The sequence below is a fragment of the Hippoglossus hippoglossus genome, chromosome 17 (assembly GCF_009819705.1).
Source record: "Hippoglossus hippoglossus isolate fHipHip1 chromosome 17, fHipHip1.pri, whole genome shotgun sequence".
In the NCBI taxonomy this organism is placed as follows: Eukaryota; Metazoa; Chordata; class Actinopteri; order Pleuronectiformes; family Pleuronectidae; genus Hippoglossus; species Hippoglossus hippoglossus.
The window spans coordinates 20,883,970-20,899,915 of record NC_047167.1 but is presented as its reverse complement, the minus strand read 5'-3'; the positions used below and the strand labels follow the sequence as shown (position 1 = coordinate 20,899,915).

At 44.9% G+C, this 15,946-nt stretch overlaps 1 protein-coding gene across 2 annotated transcripts; it reads right to left on the bottom strand.

Annotated features, from left to right (window-relative positions):
- Positions 1 to 2,152: 2,152 nt before the first annotated feature.
- On the bottom strand, positions 2,153 to 14,919 carry nfatc4 (nuclear factor of activated T cells 4). 2 transcript variants are annotated; one of them, XM_034614629.1, is made up of 13 exons: positions 14,258 to 14,919; positions 8,489 to 8,655; positions 7,544 to 8,059; positions 7,273 to 7,448; positions 6,918 to 7,080; positions 6,308 to 6,408; positions 6,104 to 6,205; positions 5,440 to 5,627; positions 4,967 to 5,107; positions 4,599 to 4,654; positions 4,361 to 4,487; positions 3,336 to 4,049; positions 2,153 to 2,448 (listed from the first exon to the last, which is right to left on the bottom strand). In XM_034614629.1, exons 1-13 carry the CDS (start codon positions 14,430 to 14,432, stop codon positions 2,378 to 2,380), a joined length of 2,697 nt encoding a protein of 898 aa, XP_034470520.1. In that variant the 5' UTR covers positions 14,433 to 14,919; the 3' UTR covers positions 2,153 to 2,377. The 2 variants fall into 2 exon arrangements, with proteins under 2 accessions (XP_034470520.1, XP_034470519.1); XM_034614628.1 differs by having other exon boundaries at positions 14,237 to 14,918.
- Between the last annotated feature and the right edge of the window lie 1,027 nt (positions 14,920 to 15,946).

The window sequence follows — 15,946 nt, the reverse complement described above, 5'->3', positions numbered from 1 at the left end:
AAACGACGATGTGAGAAACAACCGGGCGTCTTCTGCAGGATAAACGTTGAATCTACGTATGAAAAGGGATTTGAAACCGTATTTGTTGGCGCAGTAAATGTCCACATTGAATGTTTAGCAGGTCATTTCCCAGTTTCGAGTCAGTGTGACCTTGCTTCTCTGTTCGTAGGCTGGGAAACTGATTGTAAAACCAAAATAAAGTCACGTGCTTCTCAGAATGAGTCCAAGAGAGTCAATCAAAGATTCGCTCAAAGTATTGATAAGCGCTATATGAGAGAAGAGCAGGATTATAAACATGACTACACTAAATGGCCGTGTGGACAGGAATGTGCTTCTAACCAGGTTTGTTTTGAAATGAACAGAAATGTCAAACGTGATTTTTCATCTTCCATCAGTGTTTGACCCGAATAAGACTCAAGCAAACTCCTGCTGTTCCAAAACCTTGTGGGAAACTTTCCCCAGAAGAGTATAGAGGCTGATAAAGCCAAAGATATGTAATGTTCCTGTGTCCACTTTCACTGGGTGTCCACATACATTTGGCCATATACTGTATGTGTGTCCTAGATTCAAACATAGTGAAGCAGTTACATCTCTTTTCCCTGTTGGTGTATTTCGGTCAGTTTGTTGAAGAGCTTTCCATTCCTTTACTTTTTCCACAGACGGCTGTGGGTCAGGCAGGAGCGTTTCGAGGGACAGTGGGGGCCCCTGGGCAAAAGGGAACTGCAAAAGGGGGGGGCCATGTAGTGAACCACGGAACAGTGGATTAACAGATTCTCTTCTCCGACGCGTAACACAACAAATATGCAGGATGTAATGTATTAATTCAGTTGCGGCAAATGGACACCAGCGTCGGCCCTTATCGCCAAAAACTCTCTCAATCTTCAGTTTTGTTTCCGTCTTGTCTCAGAAACGTGTTCTCACATCGGTTCCTGTGGACTGACTGGCGTATGAATGTGTGTGTGTGTGTGTGTGTGTGTGTGTGTGTGTGTGTGTGTGTGTGTGTGTGTGTGTGTGTGTGTGTGTGTGTGTGTGTGTGTGTGTGTGTGTGTGTGTGTGTGTGTGTGTGTGTGAACGGGTGAATGTGACTTGTGGTGTAAAGCCTCTTGAGTGGTCTGTGAAAGTTTTTATAATAAATCCAGACGGTTTACCACACTCACCTCTCGAGCACTTCTCCTGTGTTCCTTGAACTTTCCTGATCCGCAGCCAGAGACAAAAAGGGAGAAGCTGGAACTGGAAAAGTCACTGGAGGAGTTATGGCTTCGGATTCTTCAAAGAACGTTCAGGGCTCTTCACCAACTACACCAGTCCCTCACCTTTAAGGCCCTTTCGGTCTCCAGCTCCCAACATTCCCATTTATGGTCTGTGTTGAACCATATAGACCCATAAAGCTGTCAGGAAAACATACAATGCTACTTTAGCCTCTTTTTGTTAGGCTGCTGCATTTTCATTGCCTCGCTCTGTCTTTGGAATAATGAAAGACTCGTCTATGTTTGTTGGGAGCTGCGCCGGTTTTTTAAAGTGAGGAAAGTACAAACAGAAGAAAATCAGACCTGTTAAGTTTTACAGCTGAAAGACAGATTATCAGGACAGTGATGGCGTCCTGGTCCCGAGTCCCCGCAGGGGGCAGTGTTCTTCAAGACAGAGCTGCTCTGCTTCAAGAGGATCTAACAAACTATCGCTCATGCAAACCTGTCAAACAGCTTCAACAGTCCCAGAGTCCAATTTACAGAGATATCCTTTTGTCTGGACACTTTAACTTTGAAGGAGCCACCTGTACAACATCGCTGAGATCTTTTCTTGACCATTTTTAGATCTTTTGGGACATTTAACCACTCGGAAATTCAGAAATCATTGGAAATATCTAGCGAGACAGGATCCCAAACCCAGAAGTGTGTGCTTAATGCAGGATGGATCACATTTCTGCTTGTGCAATCATAAAATAAAGACACTGCATGGCTTTAAATAAGGGAAAATATATTTGTATAATTATTCACGATTGTCCAAACCGCTGCGTCTCATATTCAACCATTTAGTTTTCCATAGGATTCAAACCTTTTTCCCCTCCGGCCTTCTATCCTCCTCTCCTCTACATTTATCCCGTATGAGTGTGATTTATTAATTTGTCCAGAAGAAAAACACACAATCCAAGCAGTTTCTTGTATAATTTATATTGAAAACATGTTAAAAACATTAGTTTCCCTTTATAAAACCGTAACAGTTGCTGCACTTGTGGTCATAATTACAACAGTGTCCTGGTTATCAAGGTCCCCCTGTCATCAGTATCACGTGTTACTGGAGCGACGCAGCTTCATCACAGGTGCACGGGGATTCAAATCGAGGCTGAATATCAAAGTGAGGGTGATCAGCTGCTCTGAGATCAGTTCGGCTGGTTGTCCATGTGTGAGGCCGACTGGTACGACTGGATGTCCTCTCCGATGAACTCTGATACTGTGGAGGGAGACGAGAGGAAATCAGTCCATCCGTCCATCCATCCATCCATCCATCTATTCATCCATCCATCCGTCCATCCATTCATCCATTCATCCATCCATCCATTCATCCATTCATCCATTCATCCATTCATCCATTCATCTATTCATCCATCCATCCATCCATCCATCCATCCATCCATCCATCCATCCATCCATTCATTCATCCACCTCATATTATGATCCCCTAATTTCATTCTCAGCAGCAGCATCTCAATATCTTGGCCCCTCCTCTATTGATCACTTTGCTACAGATTGGAGTCTGATCAATATGGATTTTTTGGGGCTGATGTTGATACAGATTTTAGGGAGTGAACATTTTCCATTACAGATACATCACTTGATGTATATACTCACAAAACAAAATTGATACTTAGGATGTTGTTATCAAACCCTTGTGATGAAGAAATGTAATTGAGGCTTGATATTTTACAGTTTAACCATGAACTTTATAATAAATAACTATAATTTAAAAGAAAATATAAATAAACAAATAGTAAAGATAAAAAAAAAAATTAAAAAAACTTAAATGCCGATATGTCAGTGAGAGATTTTTAACAGTTTGGCAATAATAAAGCATAATTTTGTCAAAGTCAAAGATACAGTAAAATATCAAAAGGAAAAAGTTCAAACCTCGGTCGGGCTCTGATCTACAATATTCTAATGGTAATTTTGGACTTATCCATGCATCCATGTACATCACCCTCACTCCAGGAAACACTGATAGATTCATTACTTTCATTTGTTTCATCCACGTCTTTCATTTATCTACAGTTTGCATTTGACTCTCCTTCTAATTCAACATATTCATACTCCTCAACATAAAGAACCAGGAAGGTAACTCACCCTCTTCAAAGGTAATGTGGTGCATCGACACCGAGCTGCTAAACTCCAGGGGGCAGTCGTGGATCTTGGCATCCCTCTCTCCCCCATGTCCCATCCCCATCACCCTTCCCTGGGGGTCCCAGCCGTCATAATGGGAGTAGGGCGCTGGGAACATGTCCTGATAGGGACTGGGGTTGGAGGGAGGGGAGGGACACACCTCCTGAGAATAAGCAGAGTACTGGGGGTAAGGGGAGGTGGGCATGGGAGGCAGAGGGGAGGTAGAGATAGGACTGCTGGCTGGGAACGGGCTGAGAGAGGAGGAGTGGGAGGGAGAGGGTGAGGAGGACAGGTAGGGTGAGTCCAGCCACGGAGAGGGAGAAGGGGAGGGAGGCTGCGGGCCGCGGGGGTACAGAGGAGGAAGGAGCTCGGTGAAGCCCAGCTCCAGGTTCTCGAAGCTGGGGTGGCGCTCGGAGAGGGCGCCCCTGGACCCGGGGGGCTCCTCCCCCGCAGCGTCGGGCGTAGAGCAGTACTCCTCGTGGTAGCTCATGGTGGGGCAGGGAGGAGAGTAGGCGGAGGGGTAGGGGGGCAGGTTGAAGCCCAGGCCTCGATCCTCAGCCACGGGGTCGCCCCTCACATGGAAGCCCCGGTCCATCCGGAGCTGACCCTCCGGACACACCCTGTCGAGAGGCAGCGCAGACGGCCGGGACAGCAGGGGGTCCTCCTCTTTAAACATGACTTCAGGGAGACACAAGGAAAACCAAATCACTGCACATTCATAATAATCCTGATGAATATTAATACACCTTCCTGCTAATAAAGAATTCAAGTAGTATTTTAATATTGTTTGTATTTGTGTTTTCTCTAAAAAATGTTGGTTTTAGTTATTTAGTTATCAGAGAAGAACAGCTTTTTAAACCAAATGAACTGAATAAAAATGGGTAAGTATTACACTTACAATATTCAGGTTCAATACTCGGAAAATACAGTCATCAGAAATACACTTATATGTATCGACAGTGTTTCCACTGAGAACGATGGACACTCACTGGGGAGATACTTGAAGCAGTGAGTGCTGCTTCTTTTCCTCTTCCCGTTGGAGACGTACAGACTGAGGGACACGGGCCGACTGACGGACAGGTCGCTGTAGGCGGGAACTCTCACGCACAGCAAACACTACGAGGTCAAAGGGCCGTGGACATGTGACCGATTATTTACATTCATCAGATGTTACTGAGTTGAGCTGCAGCTCGATCGGTGAGGAAAAGGTCTGACATCGAAAATTACCTCGTTGCTGTTGTCACGGTCGACATGAGCCTCCTCCTCCCACTGTAATTTACCATCTAATAGATAAGAAGGAAGAATTAAGGTCAAGTGGAACGTAGATGCACACACACACACACACACACACACACACACACACACACACACACACACACACACACACACACACACAGACACACACACACACACACACACACACACACACACGATTGAAATCTTAAGAACGTAAAAGGCTGAATTGTGTGGAGGGAAATAAACTGGAGGCTGGTTTTTGAAAGAGGCCTCTGATTTTACCTGCAAATGTAGGTATATAAGAGTTATTTCTCCAACTAGACAACAGACATTTCCCAGTCTGCCCTGTGGACGTTTACCTGTCCCTCTCTCCATGAAAAGGACCCTGGAGATCGGCAGGAAGTTGCTGCCACTCAGCAGAAGTTCCTCTCCGCCCTCCACGGAGCAGGAAGTGATACTGACGGACTCGATGACCGGCAGCTCCTGGGCCGAGCGCTGGGCTGAGGGAGGGAGAACCAGCAGATCAGAACCAGTAGAAATACTCACAATCTAAAGCTAAAGTGTGGAGAGACAATTAGTCAACACAATGATTGGTTGATCAACAGAAAACACACATTTCTGTGCACAAGACTAAAAATAATGCACCCAAAAGAAAAAGGTGCATTCATATCCCTGGTGTCCTTTGAAAGTCATTATAAATTACAGTGACATGCAGTGACATGAGGAACCTAAGATGCTTCTACAGATACAATCAGGAGCCTTAGATCTTTCTAACAATATGTTATAATATGTGTTGTGTGAAGCTTTGGACTACATGTGACCAGCAACTCACAGCATTCGATGGGCAGCGAGGCCGCCTGCAGAGCCAGGACCCGTCCAGGCGCGGCTACAGGGGGCGCTAGATGGAGGTGGGTGCGAAACACCAAACGAACACGCGTGTTCTTCCTGCCGACGTCCGTTTCCCCTTTTCTCAGCTCGATGTCCGAGTTCCTCAGCTTCAGGATCCCTGCACAGTCGATGCTACAACACAAACGATTTTTCAAAACAAACAGAACTCGAATTAAAGAAATAAACACATTTATTTATGTAAAATGGAAACACCTTTTCTACATTGTTAATTCTGTAAAATATATAGTGGCAAATATCGGCAAACATTTACGCCAATACTTGATATACTCCTGTCAAACACAAATCCTGATGTGAAATCCTAATATTATGGTTTTAAAATGTCAAATAAATGAAGTAAAAAGTATGTTTCCTTTCAAGAATTTTATGGTGTTGCAGTATAAAGTATATCGTAGCATACAATGGAAATAAATAAACTACAAGTACCTCAAAGTTGTATTTGGCTTAGCATGTTGTTTAGTGTCAGTATTTAAGGAGCGTCCTCCTCAAATATATCAAGTAGACGTCAAAAGAGCCTTGAAATCAGAGACTAAAGCTGAATAACTTGTCTCGTGGAGGAAACACAGTAAACTCGGTGTCTCTCTACTCACAGTGCAGTCATGTTGTTCTCAGGGTTCAGGGGGATGTCCAGCAGTTTGGTCCCGGCCTGAACGCTCTCATGACTGGCAGTGCCCACCATCTTCCCTGTGACCCTGCACAGAGATACAGCTCAGACTCAACAGGTGACAGTTTGTTTTTTAATGCACGAGTCCCAGCGCCGCAGGCTGGTGATCTGCTGGTGACAGACTCAGTACCTGTGTATCTGATAGAAAGGATGCGGCCTGATGGACCTGTCGTCCGCTGTTCCGACGAAAACCTGAAGAGAGAGCGGTTTCCTCTCAGTGTATCCACACAGCTGTGGAGACAGACGCAGAGCGAGAGGTGACATCGAACTGAGACGAGCGAAACACAACCTGTGTCCTCACACTTTGCTCCATTATTATGAGAAATAAAGATGGACGACGGGACAGCTCCCAAAAGTGAAGCCAGAGCATTTGGACTAAAAGTCAAAGAACATACTTTCTGTCATTTGAGGTATTTCTTATCACTGATGTTCAATTATTCAAGACGTTTGGTTATTTGATGCTTTAAAAACAGGGTCAAAGGTCACGATTGACAGCTGAGATTCACTCGTGATTGGTTGAGAGCACGTGTCGTCGGGGCCCCGATGCTGTGGCTCCACCCCAAACGACTTCAAAAGCACAAGATGGCGGCGACGGTAGAATATTTTAGCTTCATTTTAGTACAACTGGAGGTTGGAGAGGCCTCGTCCATCTTTATTTTATATTCTATGGTTTGTTGGGACAAAATCTCTGTCGTCACTTTAATCACATCTCTCAGGAGCTACGTTGATTCGTGCCTCACCTTGACGACAGGATGTCCCGTCGGCGTGGCCTTGACGGCTCCTCGGCTGCCCTCCGTCTCGTAGTGGGCTCTGTGGTGAGGACGCGGCTGCACCTCGATACGCAGCTCGTACTGGTCAAACTGGGACGGCAGCGGCCAGTCGAGCGGAGGCAGCGCGTTAGACCTGAAAAAATCCAGAGAGAGGTTTTACTTCACCACACGGAGTCAGAGCCGAGAGGCAAAACAGATACAGGGGATATCACATGTCATTTATTAAGACAGTTGAATGAATGTGACCTTAGAGTTTATTTATACTGTTAAATTTGTACTTTAATGTTGTGTTAATAAATGTGTGAGTGTGTGTGTGTGTCCTGACCTGAACAGGGGGCTGTGGGTGCTGGCTCGGGTCCGGCCCCAGGCCAGAGCAGGGGGCACAGAGAGGTAGTCCATGCCCAGAGGAGGGGGCTCTCTCCTGGGCTGCTGGGTCTCGGGCAGTGGGCAGTGCGAGCTGTGGCCTGGAGCCTGCTCCTGATCCACCTCCCTGGGAGACAACTGGAGGACAAGAGGGCGACGTTCACCACTGCACCGAAATCAAAAGTTCATAACATGTTTCATATTTGACCACAGAACCAAACCAGCATGTTCACCTGTTCCAACGACGTCTTCCTGGTCTTCTGTGGGATGCTGAGCTCGCAGCTGCTGGGCGGAGCTTGTGAATTGAGGTGGGAGTCTCCGCCCTCCAGGTTGAACCCCTGCAGTTCCTCTGAGTAACTGCCCCTCCGCGAGGTACAGGGGGAGGCCAGAGGGGAGTTTCGGCGCTTTTTACCCCCGGGGGAAGTTGGCCTCGATGACGGCGAGAGCCCAAAATTGATGGTGGCCTCGTTGAGCTCCTCCTCCTCCACCAGCAGGGAGTCGCAGCTGGAGGCGGGGCTGAGCCAGCCGCGGGAGGAGGGGCTGGAGGCAGGGCTGGGGCTGAGGGAGCCGGGGCATCTGTCACGGTAGCTGAAGGGGTCCAGCAGGGGGAGGTAGAGGCGCTCTCGGTCCCACCCACCTCCTCCGCCGCCCATGTCCCAGTAGCTGGAAATGGTTGGTGCTGGGTCGTCTTCTGGGGAGATGGTGGTTATCTGGATGCTCGGACACTCGACCACACGAGACTCTGACACCTGAACCGAGGACGAGAGGGATGCTTTACTCTCTTAGCTGCTTCTCTCAAATATTTTATAATCAAGTAATCACTTCCAACAAGGAGGTTTTGTTTGTTTGTACGAGTGACGTCTCTGAAACTGATCAAAGTCTCAGTTTATCTTCAAAGAAGTAAATTTAGCTTCGTTCTAAATCAAGAAATCTCGAGTTGTGAGCGATGCATCGGTGCAGAGCAGCTATGATCATGTATGAGTGATGTTAGAGATAAAGTTATAACAGGATGGAGAAAGTGCGGCAGCAACCGCAGCTCCACTCACCTCATTGTTTGCAGTTAATGATGCAAAATGTGCAAAAATATGCAGAATGGTCCATAAACTCTCTTTTTTTTTCCCGCCCAAACCGTCTGAGTGTAATAAACCAACAAGGGTTTCGTGAACAGGTCGTCTCACCTGCACTGAGCGAGCGGGCAGGCTCTCGTAGGTCCCGCTGAACTCTCTGACCGCGGCCCGGCGTGGAGGCGGCGAGTGCATCCCGGCCCGCTGACTGGCTGAGGGGGGCGAGCTGGGGATGCTGATGGAGTGCGCGGCGTGAGTGGCAGCCAAGTGGTTGTCTGTAACTGAAAGATAAACAATACGCAGATTAAATTTGAGGAAACGTGACGCACACATGAAAATACGATTTACGCAATTTGGACGAAAACCAGTATAAAGAATTCTTATAATCAATTGCTGCTCACGTTCATTTCCCTAATAGTCACCTTTACTTCCACGTGGGAACAATTTATTTTCTGGCTGCATTACTGAACAAAAAAAAAAAAAAAACCACAAATCTTTTTTCTCATTGTTCAAACACACTTTTGTTTTATATCACGAGGGATTCTGGGGTCATGTGACCTCACACTGATCTTTTTCCAGAACCGCACGATGACGGTTTTAACTCTACTGCTCTTTTATATCTGGCACTAACAGAGGCTCATTAGATGTCCATCAAAAATATTGTAAACACAATTTGCGGTAAGTAAAGACTCATTTTCGATCATCAACGTTTTCATTTTCCTTGATTCACTGCAGAGTAATTGTTTCCATGTGGAGGAGACATGCAACTGGAGCTTTTTCACAGGAAGTGAACGGTTTGCGTCAGTCAAGCGATGATCTTTTAATATAAAAGTATTTGAATAGTTTCGACTTCTTCGGGTAAATCTGCGTATTTGCTTTCTTGTTAGACGTCAGATGAATTGATGGATTATCGCTCACATACTGTAAATATGAAGTCGGATCCTGGAACCGGGGGGGGGGGGGGGGGGGGGGGGGGGGGTAACCCTGAGCCTGGTTCTCTCCAGAGGTGAGTCGGCCTGAAACAGCTCCTTCTCATTTGATTTATCTATAATCGCCTAAAACAAAGGTTTGTGTTTTTGTTGCCTAGTTACCGAGTTTCTACAGTAGCCCACAGCGGACAAGTCAAACAGTGGCTGATTTGATTGATCCATACAAGAACAACATTGAGGCTTTGAGGGAAGTTATGTGCCATGTTTTGAATGATGAAGGACCAGTGTGAAGAATTTACTGGAATCTATTGTCAGAAGTGAAATATAAGATGTTTTCATTCATCTATAATCACAGAAACTAAGATGCATTGTCCCTTTATATCTACATGTGGAGCACGTCCTCTTTAACAGAGTCCTCATGCTGCACCACCATGTTTCTACAGTAGCCCAGAGGGGACAAACTACACCTGAGGATCCTGAGAGGATCTTTCACATTTTCACAGCATATGATTCTCCCACAGTTTGGTCTAAGGTTTACGTTCCTTTATTTCGGTTTATTCGGTTTATTTTACCTCTAAATTCAGACAATTATGAATTATTTTACGATAATAAATAATACGATAACTTTAATGTATACATATAAAGTGTGTGTCCATATGAAAGTCGCCCAACTTGTGGATGAGCAACGCCTACAGGGTCTGAACCTCAAATTTGATTTCCTAACGAAATTATTATAATGTCATAGGTTAAAATATTGAATGTTCTGTTGTTAGAACCTCACTCACCAAATAAATAAATAATAAAACAAGATTACTTCATCATTTTGGTATAAAACAAACTAAACTCACCTTAATGTTTAACTTTATATTCCATAGACTTCCACTCATATGGCTACAATCCACTGAATTCACCTCAAAGAGTTTAAACTTTTAATTCTGAACAAATCATGAAGTTAACTTTTGCCTCACTGATTCAAATCTTATGTCGCTAAGACTCACAAACCCAAACTCTGCCGCTGGTCCTGACAGTGATGAAGAAATCAAACTAAACTAAACAAACAACCACCGGGAACACGACCACAGGCCTCACCACAGCGTTTCCCCAGCGTGGAGCGGTCGACCTCCGCACGGATCCAAACGGTAGTTACTCTCTAATGAGCGAGGCTCCAATCGGCCATTGTTGCGATGGCAACCGGCCATACAGGCATCTTTTTGGACACACAACAGCAAAAGCCAACAAACTAAGACTCAGGGTGAAAACTCTCTTCAAATGTTTCCTGGCAAAACAAAATATTTCCAAGTGATTAAAGCTGCAGCGCTGAGGCAACTCCTCCGCTGGTGGACGACTTTTCACTTAAAAACAGGGATTTACATGATTGTGTGCTGACCAGCGGAGCAGTTTACGAGCCAAGAAAAAGTTACCTAAACACTAAGTGAACCCAATAAAAAGCTGATCTCAAGTCGAAACAAATCGAGTTCGCGTTAATATTTTATTACGTGTCCTGAGCTGAACCTCACAAAAAACAGATGAGTGATTGCCAACCCCCCCCCCCCCCCCACAGAGGGAGGTCAAATGAATCTGAGGCATTGTGAGATGATCTGATTATTTATATACCACCAACAAACCCCCATTTGACACATGGATACTGTAATGAATCTGACGAGTGCCTCCTACGTACACGTGGTAAAGAATAATCACAGATCTGCAGTTTGTTTGGTGGTTGTTTGAATCCTATAAATAACTATTAATTCTGCTGCTGGCTATGATTAACTCAATTAAACAGCATGTGACAGGCTAAAACCAAAAAGCTGTGTTCAGACCTGAAACTGTAAATACAAACATCTATATGTTTGTAGACAGAGCAGCGCAATTCACCTGAACACGATTCAACACAATCAACGTTATATTTAAGTGGGAAGCCTCAATTACCATGTTAAATATAATTCTTAATGAGTTATGTTGTGGTTTTATTTTCACAAATACATTATACATAAATATAAAGACTGGTCAAAATGCCTGCGCCAAGGAGGTTATGTTTTCACCCCCGTATATATTTATTTGTTGGTTGTTTGTTTGTTTGTGACCAAGATTACACAAAAACAACTAAATGGATGTCCACAGAATTTGGTGCATCTTTCAACATCTCCCTTGATTTTTCAGAGAATCATTTATGGATCCTGATTAATAAAATAAATAATAATCAGGCATGTTTATGGGACTGATATTAATGAGTGTTTGTAGTTTGGTGCAGATCCAAATAAAGATCTGGATCTGGTGAATTTAAATGTGGTTTCATCAGGGGACTGTTGGGACTCTGCAGAGTTCTGAACTTTACTCAGTGTTTTTCTAGTTTTCAAAATGTAGATGGCGATTGTTGTGATGGAATTAAATTAACTTGGAGGTTAGGAAACTCCCGATGGATCGAGTGATGGAAGTTTGTGATAATTAAAAAGGATAGAAAATCAAGAAAATACATATTTCTGCGAAACAAAACTGCTCCAATCTTTCATCTTTGTTCTTATGAATCATTTTCTCATTTTACCTCCTTGTCTCCTCTTCTAACTGTTTCTGAAATGATCATTTAAATATTATTTAACAGTACACAGCAGCAGAGGATCGACGGATACAAACACATCATCGTGTCACTTTCCTGAAAGCAGCCTCGTCCACTCGAGAGAGGAGACTTGTGTTTAAGACGTATGTTTATACTGTTTATATAATTCAGAGAAGTGCTTCAGTCACAAATGCATGAATGACTAAATCTTATTTTACGAATAAATGAATCTTTGACCTTTTGTTTCTACCTTGTCGAGCGACTAACAGACTATTATTATTATTCTATGTCCGGAGTTGAGTCGCTCACAAAAATAGATGCAAGAAATCTTGAGGGATAATTAAATTATTGTGATTAAAAAAAACAATTTCTGCTGATCTCTCAGATCTTCCTTTAATCTTTGCCTCGTTTTCGTTTCTCTGTCATTGACTGTTACATTTTTCTCGGGCCAATACTGACCGTACAAAGCCAACTGTCGTATGAACCACGACATGAAACACATTTTGTTTTTGTCGTGGTTGTTTTAAAAGTCAGTGTTTCTGCTATAAATTACATTCGTTAAGTTGCCAATTGTTTTTGTCCCTGACCTCATGTTGCCGAGATGAACTTTCAATTATTTCCATTCAGGAAGATTTACAGACTTCAAATTAAAAATAGAACCGTGTTAATGGATCAACGCTCTGTATTAGTAGATTCACTGGTTTGGAATTTCAGCATCATGAATGAAAAGTGTGATTATTGCGAAATCCTAAATTTTGATCCTTTCAAATAGTTGTCAAATCAACATGACTTTATTTTAGAATTTGTTGTTTGCATGTTATATGAATAGAAATGGAGAATAGAGGCCGGGGGACGTAAATCGACAAGTCAGGTGTGGTGTGAAAGTGTCGAGTGAGATGCAACGAGACAAAAACTAACTTCTGAGAAGGTTTATAATCTGAACAAAGTACAAATTAATCACTGAATCACTTCAAGTGAAGAAATGATCTCGTGTCTCCTGCAGTTCTTTCGCATGCCTTGGGTGTGGTGATATAACTTTGTGCCAGTGTGGGTGGGAAACACACGAGAGAGTGGATGTGAGGACAGGAGGTGTGTGTGTGTGTGTTTGTGTTTGTGTTTGTGTGTGTGTGTGTGTGTGTGTGTGTGTGTGTGTGTGTGTGTGTGTGTGTGTGTGTGTGTGTGTGTGTGTGTGTGTGTGTAGTGAAACATATTGGGAGATGGAGGTTGAGAGTATGCGGTGCACGTTCAGTACACACAGTACACAGAGGTTGAGGTTCCTACCCAGATGGCAGCTGTTAACTCTACTCACACGCACAGCTGATTGGAAACACATTGAGTCTGGGGCCGCATACACACACACACACACACACACACACACACACACACACACACACACACACACACACACACACATGCACTAATAGGCAATAGAGAATATGCACACGGTAAGATGCATACCACACACAAAATAAACACACAATAAAAATATACTTGTGCTCACATTCTTACAGAATCAAGAGGCACAGACACATTGCATGCAAGTTCCAAGACATGCACACATGCACACACGCACACACGCACACACTCACACACACACACACAAACACACGCACACACTCACACACTTCATTGATTTCCTAGAGACTTACTCTAACATTAACCTCTGCATAAACCTGAACATAAACCTAAACAAGATCTTAAACTTACCCTTAAGATAAACCTAACCTTAACCTAACCTTGCACTAAATCTTAACCTTAACCGTAACCTAAACCTAAACCTAAACCTAAACCTAAACTAACCTTAAATTAACCTTAACTTTAACTTAAACCTAAACCTAAACCTAAACCTAAACCTAAACCTAAACTAGCCTTAACCTTAACCTTAACCTTAACCTTAACTTTAACCTAAACCTAAACCTAAACCTAAACCTATCCATAAACTAACCTTAGCCTAAATCTAAACTTAACCTATGAAAACATGTCTTCACCTTAGTATTGATATGGACAATGATTTACGTTATGAGGATGTGGTTTTGTCTCCATAAGAAAGACAAGTCCCCATAATGTGACAGATTTAGGTCCTCACAACATGACTAATACCTGGACTACACACACACACACACACACACACACACACACACACACACACACACACACACACACACACACACACACACACACACACACACACAGATAAAGGCCCTCATTACAACAAATACAACACTCATACAGAAGTTTCCTCTCCTCTCACACCTCCTCTCTCTTGGACCCATTCACACACACACACACACACACACACACACACACACACACACACACACACACACACACACACACACACACACACACACATCCATCTCTGGTTGAGTCGAGTCTAACCCAGGCTGCTGCTGCTGTTACCGGGCTCCAGGCGCAGCAGGGAGCTCTCACCCTCCTCCCCGGGACCGGAGCTCTCCGGCTCGGCTGCGCGCACCGGCGCCGGCCCCTGGCTCTGCCGCGGCGGCGGATCCTCCTCGAACACCAACTTGAACTCGAACTCGCCCTCCTCCCAGCCAGAGCCCGGCGCGGCCCCCATCGCCTTCCGGCAGCAGAAGGACCAGGACCCGGGGACAGTGACACGATCTTATCTGCTTCTATCAAACTGCGGCTTTAAACGTCTGCGCGTAAAAGAGCGAGCTATCCAAGACTTTGTCCTATGCGCGCGTCATTGCGCAAAGATCCCTCCTCTTGGAAGAAACTTATCCACGCTGCTTCCACACGATGAGGACTTCTCCTTCACTCTTTGCAACTTTTTTCCCCCCCAGACTTGATGCCTTGCAGTTCCCAAAAAACCCAGATCTTCGCTCACAGGGTCACATCTCTCAACATAGTTCCCACACGGAGTCTGTTCCCTTCCTTCGCTTCTGCCTCCATCGTCATCCCCATACAACTTCTCCCTCCTCTTCCAAGACAGGGAAAAAAAAGTTTATCAAATATTTTTCTCGTCCTTTACCCTTAATTGCCTTTGGGTGGGTTTCCCAGCTCCAGTTGGTCCGTTACTCATCTCCCATAGGATCTTACGCCTGTCAGTCAGGAAGCCCCCCCACCCACCCTCTTCATCCCCCCCATCCCCTCCTCTCCCTCTCTCGCTCCTCTGCCCCCTCCTCACTCACTCACTCTGGAGGTTTCACTTCTAGCAACTTAACATTTGCTTAAAGCACCAGAACTCCTGCAAACTGGATTTTTTTTTAAAATACACATTTCACCTTATTTTGCACCATTTCCTGTTGTTTCCTGGCGTGAATCTCATTTGTTCTCACTTCATTCTCACTATCAGACATTTTTAACCCCAAAAAACATTGTGATTATTATTCCAATCATGAGCAGGACTCATGGCAGGCGGCTCACTGTCCCCTAAACCCTTCCATTGTAGGCCGGCTGCATGGCCGCCGCCGGGCCTGTGATGTTAACTGTCAGTTAGTCCACATAAGAGGGTCTATTTCCTGTGGCGATGAACACATTACCTCCCCCCCCCCCTTCTTTTTGGCTGTCACTGTTTCCTCGCCTCCCCCCTCTCTTCTTCTTCTCTTTCCCTTTTTTTCCCTTCCCTTTACCCCACTCCTCCTTCCTCTCGTCTCCTCCTCGTCCCTCCTTCTTCTTCACTCTCCCCTCCCTCCTTCTCTCCTCACCGCAGATCTGTTTCTCATTATCCTCTGCAGTCTGCTCTCTGTCTGAGTCAGGAGACGAAAAACTTAAATAAACACACTCTCTCTCTCTCCGGCCCTCTCCGCCTCAGTCCAGCTCCTTATTCCTCCTCCTATACCCCCTCCTCTTCTCACGTCCCCCCCCCCCCCCCTCTCTATCTTCCCTTTCCTCCACTGGTTCTCACAACCGTCGTACTGGAGAGTAACTGGGGGCCTGTTTCACTCTCCCTGTCGTCCTCCTGGGGTTGAGTGGGCAGGCCCTGGGTCCTGGACTGATCTCAAGATGTTACAGTCTGGTTGGGGAGAGGAAAAAGTGCAACCAGCCGTGATGACGCAAGGGTTTAAAGCCCAAAACAGGACTTGACGAACCTGTCACCACCACGTCACTAAATCCCAAAATGACATG